The sequence below is a fragment of the Corvus hawaiiensis genome, chromosome 4, assembly GCF_020740725.1.
Source record: "Corvus hawaiiensis isolate bCorHaw1 chromosome 4, bCorHaw1.pri.cur, whole genome shotgun sequence".
NCBI lineage: Eukaryota > Metazoa > Chordata > Aves > Passeriformes > Corvidae > Corvus > Corvus hawaiiensis.
This window is the reverse complement of record NC_063216.1, coordinates 76,124,842-76,142,178: the sequence shown is the minus strand read 5'-3', so window position 1 is coordinate 76,142,178 and position 17,337 is coordinate 76,124,842. Positions and strand designations below refer to the sequence as shown.

Sequence of the window (17,337 nt, the reverse complement as noted above, 5' to 3'; positions counted from 1 at the left end):
CTAATTCCATCAGAAATCATCAGAATGTAGCATCCACTTTTCTGTATCTATCACGGAATGAACAAATTTAGCACAGCAAATCCTCAGCTTCGGGAGCCCCTCCCAGAACACTACAAAGCATCCAGTCATGAGCACAAGGACAACATGTGACCAGCTCTCCTCTGGCTGGTCTAGTTTTCGTGAAGCCCCCTCACCTGAAGCACTCTGAAAAATAGTGAAGGAAATGAGGGGGCAGGTCAAAACAGAAGAGAAATGCTGTAATTTCTGAATGGTTGTTTCGTCTCTCTTAACCACAAAACTTCAACGTAATAAAAAATGGTGGGGAAGCTGGGAGAACACAATATGATGCCTTGAGAAAAGTTTTCCATGGCTTTTTGTTTAAATTTTGAATAGCTGATACATATTGTCAAAGAGACCCCGAAGAAGAAAAGCTCCTGTTTCCCACCAATCGCAGGACGCAGTCGAATCCCTAAGACTGTAAAAGGGTTTGGAGCTGTACAACCATTCCCAACGCCTCCCTGGCAGCATGGCTGTCCCCACCTCTACCTGTGATGAGCTGCAGCAGTGACAAGGACTCGTGGAGGGCAGGGGGAGCTCACCTGAATCAAACTGCTCCCCATCGCCGTTGGCTGGGCTGGGATCCTGCTCTGGGGAGAGGTGCTGGGTCTCTCTCATGCTGGCAATGAAGGATGCCCTTGTCTCCATGGCTCAGAGGAAGAGGCTTTGCCTTCCTAATTCATCTTGCAGCAAGGAGGACAAGCTAAAGGAAAAATAAAAAAAGCAATGAGTGATTTATTTTACACCAACCCATTCCCTCAGCCTTTCCCAATGGTACTCATGTCATCCCATCTGGATGCAGTTGGAATAAAAGATCTTAAATGCCTTTTCCAGACTAAAAAATTCCATGACTCTCTGATGGTGACCCTTCCATCCTGCTCTTGTCTCCAAGCTGAAGCTGGGGGTGGATGAAAACCACAAAAAAGGACCATAGTGGCAATAATATCAACAGCAACAATAATGAAATAAGCAGTATTCAGAGGCTTCACATCTCCAAGTTCCCTCCAGCTCCCAATGCCACCAACAGAGAGAGAAGGATCAGCCCACAAGGCAGCACAACCCATGGTAAAAAAACAAACAAATAAAAAAAGGCAAGAACCATCTCCACCATCTTCCACCCATTTCAGCCCTTGATTTCCAGCTTTTTGAGGGCTAACACTGTGTGAGGTATCTCACTCCATAAATATTCAAACTTCCAAATGGGGAGATTTGGGATAATGAAACAGAGGAAACACTGAAGCAAAAATACTCATGAGAGAGAGAGAGACTGAAGTAACTCTAAAAAATAAAACTGAGCATGCAAAATGCAGATACCCTCATGAAATAGTGCTAGCTGCAACTGTTTATTGAATGCAGACTGACCTAAGGTAACTACCAGTTTTAACATGCAGGGCAGCAAATACTAACTCATTTTAAATTGGGTTACGTTAGCAGAGGAGATTCTTCTAGAAGGAATGACCATAGTAAATTCAAAGTGGAATAAAAACACACAGAAATTAAAAATTATATGAGAAAGGGCATCCAGGCTGACCAGATTTTGCATCAGACACCAGACTAAATGAGAACTGCATTTCCAGCCCCAGTAAGCCACCAGACAAGCAATACCCCGAGATACACCTTTAGGAGTAGATTAAAAAGAACTCCAAAGTGAGCTTTTCAGTAAAACTCTGAGATGCTGATGAATAACGAGATGTCAAAGGACGACTGAAAAAGAGAAACCAAGAGCTGGGGTTATGGGCACAGAGGGAACCAGCTATTCACACAAGATATGCTAAAGCAAAGACAGGCAGTAGGGAAGGTGTGTGTCCAGAATATCTGATGGGGAGGACTGGTCCTGCTTGTTAGAGGAGCCTCCAAATCCTGCAGGACAGAGGTGACTGTGCTGGCAGCACCCATGCCAAATGCTCTGCAAAATGTGTGACTAAAAGTAGGAAAGAAGTTTACTGCCAGAAGCCAGGCAAAGCAGGGTGTAATAAGATTGTAAAAATATATGGGATTTTTTTCAACTTTTACTACTCTGGAGGCATATTCTAGAAGACTAGATATGATGGTTATAAAATAGAAAGGAGGAGAGTGTTCTGTCATGGATTTCTCACTCCCAGTTTTTAAGGCAGCTACAATGGCAATTTAAAAGAAGAAACAGACGTGTGTGAGCAGTTATAGCAGAAGCGAAAAAGACGAGGAGCATGTCAAGTGTTTGATATCCATTAACTGGACCACAGTGGGACTGTCTGCTGGAGCAATCACAGCTGCAATTAAACCCTGCAAAAACCACGGGTGTTTCACAGAAAAATCACTGGTGGAAGCAAATTACCAAGGCAGGTGACTCGACCCCCCACTGAAGGTTGTTCAGGCAAAGTTAGAAATTCATGTTCCCCACCCCAAAGGAACCTGCTAATGAAAGATAAAAAAGTATTTTTAAAAAGGAAGATCATAAACCAGCTCAGAGCAATATGGTTGTTGGTCTCTTCACAAAATGCTCTTTGAACTTTCAGTTATCCATAAATACGACCCTTTTCCCACTGCCACTACAGCACTTCATCTTCATTCTTTGTTGACATGAGACTTGCTAATGAATTAAGTGTATTATAGACTCCGAATGTTCTGAGTGCAGCTAACCTCAGAACATACACATCACTCATCCCCAGTGTATATTAAGTTTCAATTAACCATGAAACTAGAAGCAGTCAGTTTACTGAAAGCCAAAAAAACCCCACTTCTCCTTTGGTAGAGAACACTTCCATAAATATCATTAATAATAAATTAGTTAAGTATCAGGATTTTACATCAGGCTTGTTAAATGTGAGAGGAGGGGAGATGCCAGCTGAAGATAAACCTTGGGTGGACATGGCTGTTTTCATTTTTGCCTGGGACCAGACAAGGATGGAAGGTAACCCAGGTCTACCAAAAAAATTCAAAGAACAGAGAGAAACAGAGAGATCAATTTAAACACAACAAATCCACCATCTTAAAGAGAGCTCACGGGTAACAATATATATACCAAGAAGGAACATAACCCTCTTGGTATTGTAGTTAAATCTCGTGATGCCTCTATGATGCTGATAAAACGAAGTTATGAGCTGATAAAAAGCTGAAGGTGCCCTACCAGACAACAACAGTACTTGCCTTTTTTTTTTTGACACAGCCAAGCCCCAAATCTGCCACCAGACCTATGAGGGACTCAAACCCCTGGATCATGGAATTTCCCATCAGAAATGGAAAATGGATGGGCAAACCAGCAGGAACCTGCCCAAGGTGTCTGCAACACAACTGGAACCCATCCTCAGTGGCCCCATCTGGGACTGGGTTGGAGCCCACTTTAGTTAAGAGGGGGGAAATACAGAACCTCTGAGGCACATTCAGCAACATCATCAACATGTTTGGGTTTTTGAACTCTATTTTAAACTCTATTTTAATGTATTTTTTGCTTAAGCTATGGGCAACTTATTGGTTTTCAAACGTCATGTCGAGAGCACCCACATGCCAAGGAAACTGGATCTATTAGAGGCCATTACTTGGCTTACTTTGGGAATAACTAGTTTACAAATTAGAGTAGGAGAGCACTTCAGTATTCTCCCAATACCACATGACAACAAGACCAAACTCTCACGCAAACACCAGCTTCAAAACAGCTCTGAGCTTTAGTGTTGATATAACTAACTAGCAAAGAAAGCTGACACAGGGTATTAATTTTTCACTTCTTATTAATTGCTGCTAATTAACACTTCAAACAGAGTCCCCAGCCATATTGTTAACAGTAGCACGCTGGCTGGCCTGCAATCATCAACATTACACAAGCAGCACACACCACTGTACTCCAATTCCTCTGCCAGCGGAAATCCACTGGAAACCGAATCAAGGACCACAAACGCCACACAGCCAGCCCGGGAACAAGGTGATGGGAAACAGCACCAAAAGAGGCTCGAGGTGACATTACACCAGGCAGGAGCACAAAGGAAAATTCTATGAAATGCATTTGAGAGAGCAGGGAGGGGGGAAATTCCCTGGTTTCAGATCCCTTGCTCATTGTTTCTGCACAGTGGTGGTTCAGCCTGATCCGATTCTTCCCCCCACGCAGTTCCCATTCCCTTGGTATTTAGTTCAGATCCAGGCTCTTAACTCACAGGCAGGAAAAGCCAGGCAATACAATAAAGAATCTCTTTTATTTCCTTCTTCCCACAGCTGTCAGTCTCAGCCCTGCCTTTATCTCCAGCCTTGTCATCTGTATCAATATTGGCTCCTTGTACAAGCACCAGCACTGGCTTCCTCACACCATTTTACATTTCTCCTGTCAACTCAATCCTGGGTTTTCTCCCTTTGGAGTAATTCCCTGTAGGGAGAGGTCCCTTACCCACACACAAATCCAGCACCCTGGGGCTCTTGCTTAAAGGTACCCCTGAAAAATTTAGTTTCTCCCTCAAATACACACTTGGTTAATTGGGATTGACACAAGAAGGACAAAGAAGACCGTACATCCTTGAAACCTCTTGCCTGAATGGTGAATCAGGTGTGCCCATGTAATGCTAAGTGGAGAAATAACTTCCACTGCTTTCCCAGTGAACTGGGACTGATTTTGGCCCCTCCAAAATCCAGCAAGAGACGTTGACTGGAGATGCTCCCACCTCTCAGCGCAGTGACACTTGAGAGTGGCAGCAGGGCTGCAAGGTCAGAGGATCACAGAACATCCTGAGCTGGAAAGGACCCACCAGAATCATCGAAGTCCAACTCCTGGCCCTACACAAGACAACCCCAAGAATCCCACCATGTGTCTGGGAGTGTTGTCCAAACATTTCTTGAACTCTGTCAGGCTCAGTGCTGTGGCCACTTCCCTGGGGAGCTGTTCCAGTGCCCAACCACGCTCTGGGTGAAGAACCTTTTCCAAGTATCTGGCCTAAACCAAGCCAAGAAAAATCGTGCCCAAAGGATGACTTAAGTGGTCCAAGTCAGACACCTGAAATTCAGATGAGATGAACAGCCCTCAGGGGGTTCCTGTTCTTGCACAGCACCTGTTAAGATTTTAAATATCCAAATTCCCCAGCAGACAAGCTGAATCAGAGTCATAGAATGGTTTGGGTTGGGCCATAAAGATAATCTGATTCCAACCCCCCTGCCACGGGTAGGGAGACCTTCCACTAGACAAAGTGAAGGGAGATGCTCAAATGCCATGTGGTACTGGTGCTGCTCGTGGATCAGGATGAAGGGGGACTCATCCCTGTGGGACATGATCCAGGATGCACTGCTAGTGGCAGCCTTCCACAACTTTTACATCCCTGAGCATCCGCACAATGCAGTGCAAGCTCACTCAAAAGGGCTACTGAACACATCAAGGCACAGTTTTACCTCCTAGAAAAAGGGCCTGTCTCTCCTCTCAGACAAAGTACAAGTTGGAAACCTTTTAAGAACCTTTTATTCCAAATTCCTGTGAGGGGTTTTTTATTATTTATTTGAGAGCTTCCCTCACCAAATGTTTTCACTTATATCAAGTGACAATTTCTCTTTCATATTGAAGACCCCATAGGATTTTAATGAGGGAAAATTTACTGCTTTGAACAGCTCTGTGTTGTACTCTAGGGTGGAAGAAACAAATACCATGTACTCTAGAGAACCAGGAATCTTCACAATATTCAAATACATAAAAAACAGCTGAATGGGGAAAGAATATAATGTGTTTTCCATGTTCTTGGTGGATCAAAGAAGGCAGTTTGGTTTAAACTGCAGGGAGGGGACATTTGATTTGGGCAGGAGAAGAAATCACTTACAATGAATCTGGTGAAGAAGTGGGATACACTGTGGAAAGGGCTTTTTGGAGGAGTCAGGATGCTGATCTGTCCAGAAAGTGATCTTGGTAGAGTTAATCCTGCCCTGGGGTATGGGATGGTCTGTACAAGGCCCCTTCCAGCCACTCAACAGGGCTCATCTTTCTGCTCTTGAAGTCAACATTTGAGCAGCAGCAGAAAATAAATGAGTCAGCCTGGAGGGAAAACATGCAAGAACAGGAAACTAGGGAACCACCAGAGTAGGGAAGGCCTGGATTGTCCACCTCAAAGTCAGAGAAGGACAGGAACCAAACTTCTCTGAAAGCACATGGCAGAGAAGGGATTATGCAAGGTGGTAGCAGTCCCTGTAACTCAGCTGGTCCTTGCTCTCCTCTCTTCTTGCACTGGTGCCAAAAGCTTCACACTTTTGATGCCAACAGAGACAAACCTGTCTCACAAAGCAATTTTCTCATCCTCCCTAGCTGGCATGCTCCCGAGTCCAGGATACACACTGAGATAAATGGTAGTAAGATAAGATAACAGGAAGTAAAATAAATCTAACTAGAGACTCTTAACTTGTTTACAGCAAAAAGCCCTGCAGTAGTAAGAAAAAAAAAGACAGATAACAGGCAGACACCCAGGCTTGGGTACAGATCCCCCTCTTAGCTGTCCTGTGTGTAAATAAAACCTAAGGACCCCAGAGATGGACTTCCAAGCCAAAACCTGCCACAAACTTCTCTGAAGACTAGATCAAACCTCAAAAATTTAAGCACTTTCTGATTAAGTTTTCTTTCTGAATGAGCTGGATGTTTTACAAGCAAGGGCAAGGAGGTATTGCTGCCCCACCTCTATGCCTGCCATCACCCCTGTGAACCCTGGACATCCCCACGCTCAGCATCCCATGAAGCACACGTGCCAAGGAGAAGGAGGTCACCACATACTAACATTTCCTGTTTCCAGCTGTTCTGTCACCTTCTCCATGACTCCACAGGCAATTTCCACAATTTCCCATTTTGGTAAAGCACTTCTACCCATGCTAAGCACCCAACATACACCAACTACTTGGAAATATGGCATATTTAAGATTGGGCATCTTCTAAAGCTCTCACCTGAGCCAGGGCCATGAAGAAGATTGGGGCCCTTTATAACAGGAAAAGGAACTGCAAGGAACAAACACAGCAACAATCATGTGCAACACTCTGTCTTCATCCACCTCTGTGTTTGAAACAGAGCTGAAAATAGGAAGCCTTTGAGAGGGGTAACTTGAAGACACAGAGCTGCTTTATCGTCCTGAGACATCTCATCTCCTTAGGTAAAACCACAGAACAGAGTGGTGTGGGCTGGGAGGGACCTTAAGGATCACTGAGTTCCAACCCCCATCACCTGATGTATCACCTCGAAACACCAGCCACATGGACCAAATTAATCAGTCAGACCCCCTGAGTGTGACCAATCAGCCCAGCCACAGAAGTCACCCAGCAGGAATCACAAAACGCTGTTTTCACGGACTTAATTTAGAGGCCAGTTCAGAAGTCCCTCATCAACCAAACTCCCACTGTCCAGGGCAATCAGTTCTGTCTTCTATGCCTTTGCAGCAGTCAGAGCCATTTAAAAAAAAAAAAAAAAATACAAGATGCAAACCAGAATCCAGGAAACATCTGCCATCTGCTTCCAACACTTTTTAGGAAAAAAAATGACATTTTAGATCTTGGCACTGTTTGGTTCATTTAAACAGCACAGCTGATCAGTGCTTGGGCTCTTAGTCTTACATGCACTTACATCCCTGTCGGTGCTTTGCATCCAGAAGCAGCTCCACCGACTGGCAGGATCTGCTAAAAAAATAAAAATGTTTAAAAATCCAGCCCCCACAACCATCTCCAGCCACCTCACAGTACAACAGCAGGAAGAGGAGGACCCTTCCCTTGGCCAAGCACACGGGAGAGCAGCCAGCAGACCCCTGCCAAGGTCTATCCAGACCCAAATTGCACAAGACATTTTAACTCATAGAGTCCTACAAGTCCCATTCACAGGGCTAATTCCACCCAATTTCTCCAAAAACAAATCGGATTCCCTTTCATGTGAACATGAGAACTGCTGCAAAGCATCCAGATTTAATGCCCCACCACCATCCCAACAAAGCATTTTGCAGTCTGATCTTACACTTGCCCTGAGATCCCACGCTCAAAACACCTTCCAAGAACCAGTTATTTTTGCTTTTTCCTGAACCTTCTTTAAAGGTGTATTTTTCATGCACCTAGGAGAGATATGGCTTTCTACCCAAAAGGCTCCACAAGGGACTTAGGACGTTTTAGACTTTAAGGATCCTCAACCCATGGTTGTCCTGTCTGATCTCCTACACTGCAGGGGCAAGTATAATGTCACCTCCTGGATTTTAGGAGGGAATTCCACTTCCCTGCCAAGCAAATAAATGCAAGACTTTCTAATTAACTTATATTTAAATTGGGTCTCAGAACTTTACCCAGAAAAAGAGGGCTCCTTTGCACAAGACATCCAGTGATGCTAAGAATATTAGTCATGAAAGCAGGAATTGGGAGTAAAAATAGCAAGGATTCTGCACATACTTTTTTTAAGCCTCACACCTACTCAGAATTGATCTCTGGGTCAGCTGTCAAGAATTACTTGGTTTTGGGTTCTTTTTCTTTCTGTTACTATTTAATTTTAGAGCAACACTTCTGATTCATAAAAATGGGAGTACACTGTGAACACATTTTCCAAACCAGCCTTCACAAGAATGCTTTGTTGAGGTCTTACAAAAGGCCAATCTCAAAATAGAATTTTTCAGGAGTTTTTTAAATGTCAGTGACAAAGTCTTCACTCTTATTTCTGTATTTCCTTATTTTGTAACTCAAACCTTTTTAACCACTGTAGGAGTCATACCTCAAGACACAGAAAATAAAGGAAAGAGAAATCTTTTGGCAAAAAAACCCATAGGATGTATTTGACAGGTTTCATCAGGGTCTGTCATGCAAAGATAACAGTTTCAAATTATGAGTTTTAAATGTTGACAAGGTACCATCAGCTACTCTAATCCTAAAAGAACCCTGCTCCCAGGGACCAGATGTTACAATGACAGAACAAACTCATATTTCAGGTGGCATCACTGTTATCAAAAGCATTTCATTTTCAGCACTGAGGACCCTGCTGCACCAGCTGATAGACTCTGCATCAATATTTATAGTAATAAAATACTTCTGACACCTTTAGGTCATCTAGAACATGGACCCTGTGATCACCACATTAATTTTTTTCTGTGAACCCTGATGAACATACCTCTGGCTCCTCTGCTTCAAGCTTTGGCTACTTGTCACAAGTTTTGAAGTTTTCCACAATTCCTTTACTTTGTCACTTGGACAGTCAGGGACCAGACACCTCCTTCAACCATCATCATCCCTGCAAACCTCCTCGGACACTCTCCATGGTTCTGCTTACCCCACCCCAATTTAACCAGTGAATTTAACCAGTGAAAAGTCCTTGAAGACTCACAGAAACACAGAATGGTTTGGGCTGGAAGGGACCTTCAAGACCATCTTGTTCCAAGCCCCTGCCACGGGCAGGGACACCTTCCACTACCCCGGGTTGCTCCAAGCCCTGTCCAACCTGGCCTTGGACACTTCCAGGCATCCAGGGGTACCCACACCTTCTCTGGGCACCCTGTGCCAGGGCCTCCCCACCCTCACAGCCAAGAATTTCTTCACAACATCTGTTGAGAAACAAGATGGCACCTTCTCTACCATCTCCTGTCCTTCAACAGGGTAACATCACAGCCCCTCACGCGTATCAGACCGGCATCCCACAGCTCTGAAAGGCCAGAAGAAATGACCCAAAATACACCAGCTCAGCACAGCACAAGCCAAGAGTGGGGGAAAAGCATCCCAGTCTGAAGCATTGGCACTTGTGGTGTTTATCCTATTTCTAGTAACACCTCCATAAAGTTTTAATAAATGCGTCATCAAAACATCAACTGTCTGTCCAGCCAGTCAATTATCACTCATAATCACAGCTATATAACTATATACTGTCTTCTACAGATGTTCTTACATCTGTGCAAAACACACTCTCCACCTCTGCCACATGGAACATCTGCTGAATATTTGCAAATGTTTCCTCAATATAGAACTGAAATTACTCTGTCTTGCTAATAATATATTTACTGTGCCACTATCCTGTGCACCCCTTAAAAATCATTAAAAAGGTATTTCCTTGCTTTGTACAAGGTACCAATCTCGCTATAGCTCTTTGCTGCATTTATTTACATGGCTTTTAGATTTTCACTTAGATTACACCAAGCCTCCATCTTATCGCAGGAGTTATTAGGACCTAATCCTTTATAAGCACTGAAGTTACTAGACTTGTGATGATGTTTTCTTCCCTTTCATAAATAATCTGTTGGAGAGAGGGGGAAAAAATAAAGGAGGAATAAAGCCACTTGCATCCCTGCTCACCCAGGCAGCAGTGCCAACCTCAGAGAAAGAACCTGCCTCGCCTGCACTTACTCTGCCACCAGCAAAGGAAATCAAATTTGTTTTCACCTAAAGGCTTCCAGAGAGGAAAACAAATTGCACTAAATCCTAGCCAGCACCCTTCTCTGGCACTGCAGGAAGAAACTCCTTGGAGAAGGTTTGCCCCAGCTTCAGAGGGATCTCCAGAGACCCTATCAAATCCCTTCCATTTCCACGTCCCCATCACACAACCAGGAAAAGCTGCTTCTCTGTTCAGACACCAGGTCACCACTGTGCTACCACACTTTCTTCCCAAGAGCACCAGGGGCACAAACTGGTTTTAGAAGCTGTCCTGTCCAAGGGACAGCAGAGTTGGGGATGGGGAGATGCAAGGAAGCAGAGAGCGAAGACACCTTCCCCTTCTGCAATGGTTCTATCCCTTCCCACCCCAAAGAAAACCCCACTGCAGCTTCTGGATTTTGCCACTCAAATCCCACCACAGTTTGATAACTGTCCTCCAAGCCTCTCTGCTTATAATTAATACCATTTTCTGCTATTTTGATAAGAAACCACAATGTCACCCCCATCTTCTCCTCTGCCCCCCTCCCCACCACCACATGCTCCAGTGTGAGCTTGCTGGATCCCTGAGCCAGCTTGGTCCTGCCGGGAGCTGGAGAAAGGAGGGGGAAAATGGGAGGGCAGATGGATCATGATGAGCCCTTTTGGAATGGGAAACCTCACCCTGCATGACAAGGTGTGCAAACAGCATCTCCAACTGTTCCTGCTAAATGAAATCACAGTGAGGTTCTGGGGAGCACCTCCAAGAGGCACAGGGAAATGAGCAGCAGATCAGCTCTTCAGCCACTCCTGGGTTCTCCCCGGCTCCTCCATCCACAGCCAGGCACTGACAGCCCGCGAAGCTGGAGCATCCCACTGCCTCCCGCACTTCAAAATACCGATGCTCCAAAGTTAACATCTTACAGCCACGGTGAAACAGCCCCAGAACAGCAGCACCGAGTGCTCCCTGAACGGGAACGGGGAAGTTCTCCCTGCCTCTGAGGCAGCCTCACTCCTCCAATCCCCTGGAAAATACATTTGGAAAAGGCAACGGGGAAGGGCACAGACAACTCCCTGAGAACTCTCTGCAAAGTCCTTCTCTTGCTTTGCAAAAGCTGCGATTTGCCTCCGTCACTGTGGGGCTTTTAGGGTTTCTCTGTAAGAGAGACGCAGGTCGCACTGCTCAAGTCACTTGTTTGCCGCCCAAATTTCTGCGTGGAGCAATTCCAGAGTGTTTTTGCTAAACAAAAACATGCAAAAAGCAAAAAAAATCCCACCCCAGACATTCCCGGCTGACTGCGCCCAGGAAGGTTTGACAGCTCCAACAGGACATCTCATCCCACGACACGTCTACGGCTAATGCAAAATAAATCAGCGCTCCGTCTCCCGGCGCATTTTATTTTTTTTTTTCTCATGGCACGCCTGCAATTTCGGCATTCAAAGGCAAATCGGCCGCGCTCCCAACTCCACACGTCCCTTCCCAGCACACACAAATGCTCCGGTACTTTTCCCACCGCTGGGTCCTGCGGGGGGAGGACCCTTAATTGGGATCCATCCTCATCCCTCCGCACTGAATCCCCCAGCGCACCTCTCCGAGCAACAAAAGAGAGTTGAACCAAACGCGCGGCACCCCGCCTTCCCTCCTCTTCTCCTCGCAAAATGTTTATTTGCAGTTTTTGAAGACACCTTAACCCGCCATGTTGAACAAGCTTTATAAATATTCATTTACCGCAGTTCGGGAGCGCTACGGGAAAATATGTCTAGATCAGGGCTCCACATTTTGGCACAGCTGATTGCCTTCTTCTCTTTTCTTTTCTTTTTTTTTTCCCCCCCTTCCCTCTCGCCTCCTGCAGCAGCTTTTTTACCCCCCTCCTCTTCCCCCACAGATTCAGAAGAAACCCACCCGCACACCCAAAATAACTCTTTCCGAGAGATGTGCATCAGCCTCGTAAATCTGAAAGGAGGTCGCCCGAGGAAAGCAAAAAAATCATAGGCATTAAAAAAAAAATTAAAAATAAAAAAGAAAAGAAAGATGGGAAAAGAGAATAAGAGGGGAAAAAAGAAGAAAAAAAGAATAAGGGGGAAATAGAAAACAAGGGGGAAAGGGAGGGCGGGAAAACGGGGGGGAAAAATTAAATAGGAGCATCTAAAATGCGATCTGTCGAGGTAAAAAGAAAGCTCCCCACGCCTGCGCTGGATCCCAGAGGCAGCGCGGACCCTCCCGGCCCGCGGAGCGCAGCCGGGCAGCGGCAGCCGCGCTCCGAGCGCCGGTCCCGGCCGGGGGCTCAGCCCCGGCACGCCAACACTTCCAACAACTCCACCACGGGCTCACCCTCTGGAAAAAAGGGGGAGAAGTCCACACACATCTCTCGCGCTTTAAAAAGAAAGAAAAAAAATTATACAGATTTTTTAATACATCTTGGAAAGGGGAAAGCGACTCTCTCCACCCAAGCGCTGCCAAACCCGATAAATAAAATAAAGGGAAATGCCAGCCGGGATGGCTTGGAACGGGGGACGGCCGGGCGCGGTGCCTTACCTGTGCGAGTTTGGCTTATTTTGGGGTGTTTTCCCCTTTTTTCCCCCCCCGCGGAGCGGTGCGCGGTGCTGCGCGGAGCGAAGCCCACCCGTGCCTGCGCCCGCACCCGCGGCAGACTCATTCCAATATGGCATCCGCGCAATGCGCATGCCTGCCGCTCTTTTTAGGGCTTTTTTTTTTTTTCTTTCTTTCTCTCTCTCTTTTTTTTTTTCCTTTCTTTCTCTCTCTCTTTTTTTTTTTTTTTCTTTTTTTTTTTTTTTCAATATTTAGCAGCCAACTCCTTCGGTGACCTTTTTCAGCAGTTTCAAGGAAAGGGATTAAAAAAAAAAAAATCCCTAAAAATAATCCCGCTCGCATCCCAACCCACACCGCCCCGGCTGCGCCGCGCTGCGCGCCCGCGGTGCCTCCGCGCCTCGAGCCGCGCCTCCGCCGGGGATTTGGGCTCAGCGGGTGAAGGGAGGGATGGAATCCACGCGTGGAAGTGATGCCGCGGTTCGGCCGCGCTCCGCGGCGCGGGGCAGCGCGCAGCGGCATCCCGGACTGGCCGCCCGCGTGTTAAATGCCATAAAATATCATACAGCCTTCAACACCGGAGCGCTGCCTCCCAGCCTGCCCTCCCCATCGCTCCCCGCCACCTTTTATTCAGCTTTTCCTCCTCATTTCGTGTCGCCAAGAAACTTCCAGGGAAAGAGATGGGGGAAGAAGATAGGGAAAAGAGGGAAAGCAAAAAATGCACCGCATCCCTCAGCCCGCCCGTTCCCTCCGCTTCGCCGGGCTCCGGCATTACCTGTTTATTCCCTGTTGCAGAAAATAAATAAAATATATCAAGAAAAGCCGGCGAAGGCACAAGGCAGGATGCAAAATCAACTGGTGGGGCACCCTCCGCCCTCCCGGCGCGCAGGGACACGCACAACTTTCCCTCCTTTGCTCCCCAGGTTATTGGATGGGTTTTTTTCTTTCGGGTTATTTGATGGTTTTTCCTTTCTCTGCGGTTGCGGGGCATTCACGGCGGCATCGCGCTGCACGCCGGTGTGCGCGGCCGTGCTGGTGCGGGGGTGTTTGCACGTACAGGCACACTGCGGGATTTTTCAGATGGTACACATACTCTTTTCTCCCGTCTCGAGAAATCAGCCCCGCTGCAGGGCTGGAAAATTATGCCAGACACTACTGTCCATGCCCCCCACCCCGGCTGGTCCGGTCCTCGGGGGGGCCAGAAAAATCCGCAGGGATGAGTGGGATGGGGATAAACCCCCCCTCTGCAGCCGGGGTTTCTCGGGGGGCTCCGACCGCCGGCAGATCCCAGAGGTTCCCTTGTCCCGGTTTGCTCAGCAGCGGGGCTGGGGGTGAATTTTGCAGGGTTTTCGCCTCCCCTTTTGCAGCCCTGCTCAGGGACTGCGTAAAGCATCTTTGATGGGGATTTTTAGAGCCCCAGCTCCTGCCTTCCTGCAGTCATGATTGGTACGGTTGAGAATTCAAGTGGATGCTTTTGGAGCATCCTCCGGGGTGGGGGTTGGTGCAGGGAACACACATTCAACAGGTCTGGAGGAGAGTGGAGGGAAGGGATATCCCTGTTTCGAGGCAGCAACCAGTCCTGGGCTTTGTCCTTTCCACCCTGGAATTAACCCCAAACGCTGCTGTGTCCGTCCCCACGCCCGGGCTGCCAAATTTACATCACCCCTCAAGCTCAGATGCAAGTGCTGTCTCCACTTGCCTTTCTCAGGTCATTTCTGAGCCGAGGCTTGAAGTTTCCAGGTTGATTTTGTGAGCATCCCTTCTTGCAGGAGCAGGGAGGGTGGTCTCACACCTGGGGAAGCCCTGATTTCCCACAGGTGACCCCAGCTCTTCTCTGCCCCATTGCAAGCACCAGCACCCTTTTCACTGGTTCTTGCTGGGGATTCATCACTGAACCTCCCCAGTCCGTTTCTCTTCCACTCTCTTCAATCCCTTTCTTTTCCACGAGCGTCTCATAGACACCCCCAGCACACCACATGGATTTTGTGCAAGAGGACAAGTGAGGAGTGGAATAAAGATGAAGAAAGATGTGATTTTTTTCTGGGATACATTTGAGAAGATAGTGAAGACTGGGAAAAAAGGGCAAATATTGCAGACAGTGTTTCTTCACCACAATCCATGTTCTTGCTATTCACACTCCATTTCTGAGAGGCCACGGGCATGAGCTCAGCCTCTCCTGTTCCAGCAGATTTTCTGGAAAACACACAAATCAAGCAGCTCCTATTTTCAGGCTTTGGGCTGGATGGGATTTCAAAACAGCAAGGGAACACTGTCAGAACTTCGAAATAAGACCAAAAACCCAACCAGATGCCAGCAGAGCATTGAACTCCTGTTTTTCCAGATGATTGTGGAAAGTGGGTGACATTTTCAGCATGGTGACATTTCAAATTTTCAACATACTTTTGAAAGGAAGATGCTCTGCAAACACCATGTCTGTGTTCTCTGTCCTTTTAATCTGCTCTGAGTTAGTTTACACTGAGATTCCTCTGGCTGCAGCCTATCTTCATCTAAAGCTTGGGGGCACCATCCAGTTTTGGGACAGACACAGTCACAGTGGTTCTCACAGCACTTCAGGTGTTTCTCCATCTCTTTTCTTTTAACACCAGATACCTTCATGCTTTATTTCCATTCATGCTTAAGTGGTCTTCTTAGAGGCTTTGGTTCCTCTGTCTTCTCTGGAGCTTCTTCTTCCCTCTTCACCTTGATTTTCTCTGTCCTGGCCTCTTTTAGTTTTACTTAGAGACTATTTCTGAAGCAATGACAATGCAATTGGTCCTGTACGTAGAGATGTGGAAGAAAGCCTTCTCCTTGTCCAAAGAGTTTGTGATCTAATTTACGTCTGTGGATGGTGTCTAAGGAAGTGGTCTGGAAAAAAAAAGAAACTAGGAGTAATTAAAGCTGAGGAACAAAATTCCTTTGGAACTTTTCTAAGTGGCTGCTACAGCAAAGTTTTCAGATATGAATGAAAAGGTGCAGATTTATATCAGTCTGGTCTGGGGATGACTAACTGCTCCAGCTGGCAGCAAAGACTTTGCATCTTGTACATAGCTGAGAATACAAATTGTGTTTCATGGACATGAACTGCAGTAATAGCTGAAATGATGAAATAGATTTCATTTTAATACAACCTTTGAGAGCAGCATTGGGAAAAAAAGAAAGTGCTTGGAGAAATACTGAATTGTCCCAGTGTAGTATCCCAAAATGTAAAATGGATTTAAGCCCTGTCAGAAAAACCACACTGAGATCAGCTCCAGTTTCAGACTCAGTGACACTCAGGGATGTATCTTCCACTGATCTGAAGCAACTCCATTAATTTCACTGCTATCCATGCTCCTTAGTGCTACATTTGTTGGCAACCATGACACCTGACCTTGTATTTCAAGTTGAGAACAGAAGTTTCACATCTGAATTTTGTTGTTGTTTTCAACTAAAGCACTTTTATGCAAGTAGCATTGATACAAAGGTTTACCTGAACACCAAGTACCCAAGGTGTGATGAACATCCATCTGCCCTTGCCTCTGATGATCACCCCCAAAGGATTTAACTGTTCACATCCCAAATTTTCCGTAGTAGAACACAAGAAACATGTCCAACCCAGTGAAATTCAGACAGTCCCATTACTTTAGATCAGATACCAGCAATTCCTGATCTGCATGATAAGATTATCAAGAAAAAAAAATGTTTCCTTTCCCATTTTCCAGGCTGTTGCCTTTGGCAGGTTCAGGTTTTTGGAGGAAAGATGGAGATGTAAAAAGATCCCCTACACAAAGAGGCACAAACACACACACAAACAGAGATGTTATGGCATTAACAGACCTAATTTCTCCCTTTTCTCCTGGCTTGGGAAGAGAAATGCTCTGGGGGACATTATGGGATTTGTAGGGGATTGTGCATTCGGTTATCCATTTCTGGCCCAAATTTAAGCAGGTGCCTGAAGGACTCAGAGCATCCCGCAAGCTTAACATGGTGCTGAGATGACATTTCATAAACAAGTAAATGGCATTAACCTTGCAGACAGTGCAAATGCGGGGATCTGAGCCAACCTTTCTATAGGTAAAATGCCAAAGCTCAGGCTCTGGAGTTTCATCCATGATAGACACTGGGAGACTGGGCAGAAGTTCCTTGGTAGCAGCCAGGTTTCCTTTAACCCAAAGGATGTGGTTATCTCCACTTTTGCAGAGAGTTGCCTGCTTTTGGGATGCTGACATTGAGCTGCCCTGCACTGGAAAAGGGGCAGGACTGTGCAGCTGACACTGGGGAATTACTTGGGGCTGGTTAACAGTGTCCAGCCTGAGTGAGCTGAAGGATGGAGAGTGTCTAACAGGAGCTTGGTGTCAGAGAGGAGACCAACAGGGCATCACCTGGGGCCACCTCCACAGCCAAGTGCAGCTCCTGTCAGTTCCTCTGCCATACTCATCTCCTGGGACTGCTCCTGGGTTCGCAGTGAAGCTACTCTGCA

The 17,337-nt window shown here is 46.4% G+C and overlaps 1 protein-coding gene across 2 annotated transcripts in view; it reads right to left on the bottom strand.

The window, feature by feature from the left end:
- The window catches only part of SFMBT2 (Scm like with four mbt domains 2), a 105,660-nt gene extending 91,817 nt beyond the window's left edge, over positions 1-13,843 (bottom strand). Inside the window, exons 1-2 of one of the 2 annotated variants that reach the window (XM_048300992.1) lie at positions 13,654-13,843; positions 600-760 (exon numbers count right to left, since the gene is read on the bottom strand). In XM_048300992.1, coding sequence (XP_048156949.1) covers positions 600-705 — 106 coding nt within the window. In that variant the 5' untranslated portion in view covers positions 706-760; positions 13,654-13,843. Of the gene's footprint in view, positions 1-599; positions 761-12,866; positions 12,981-13,653 lie in introns of those variants that run through there. The other variant, XM_048300991.1, reaches the window with a different exon arrangement.
- Positions 13,844-17,337: the final 3,494 nt, after the last annotated feature.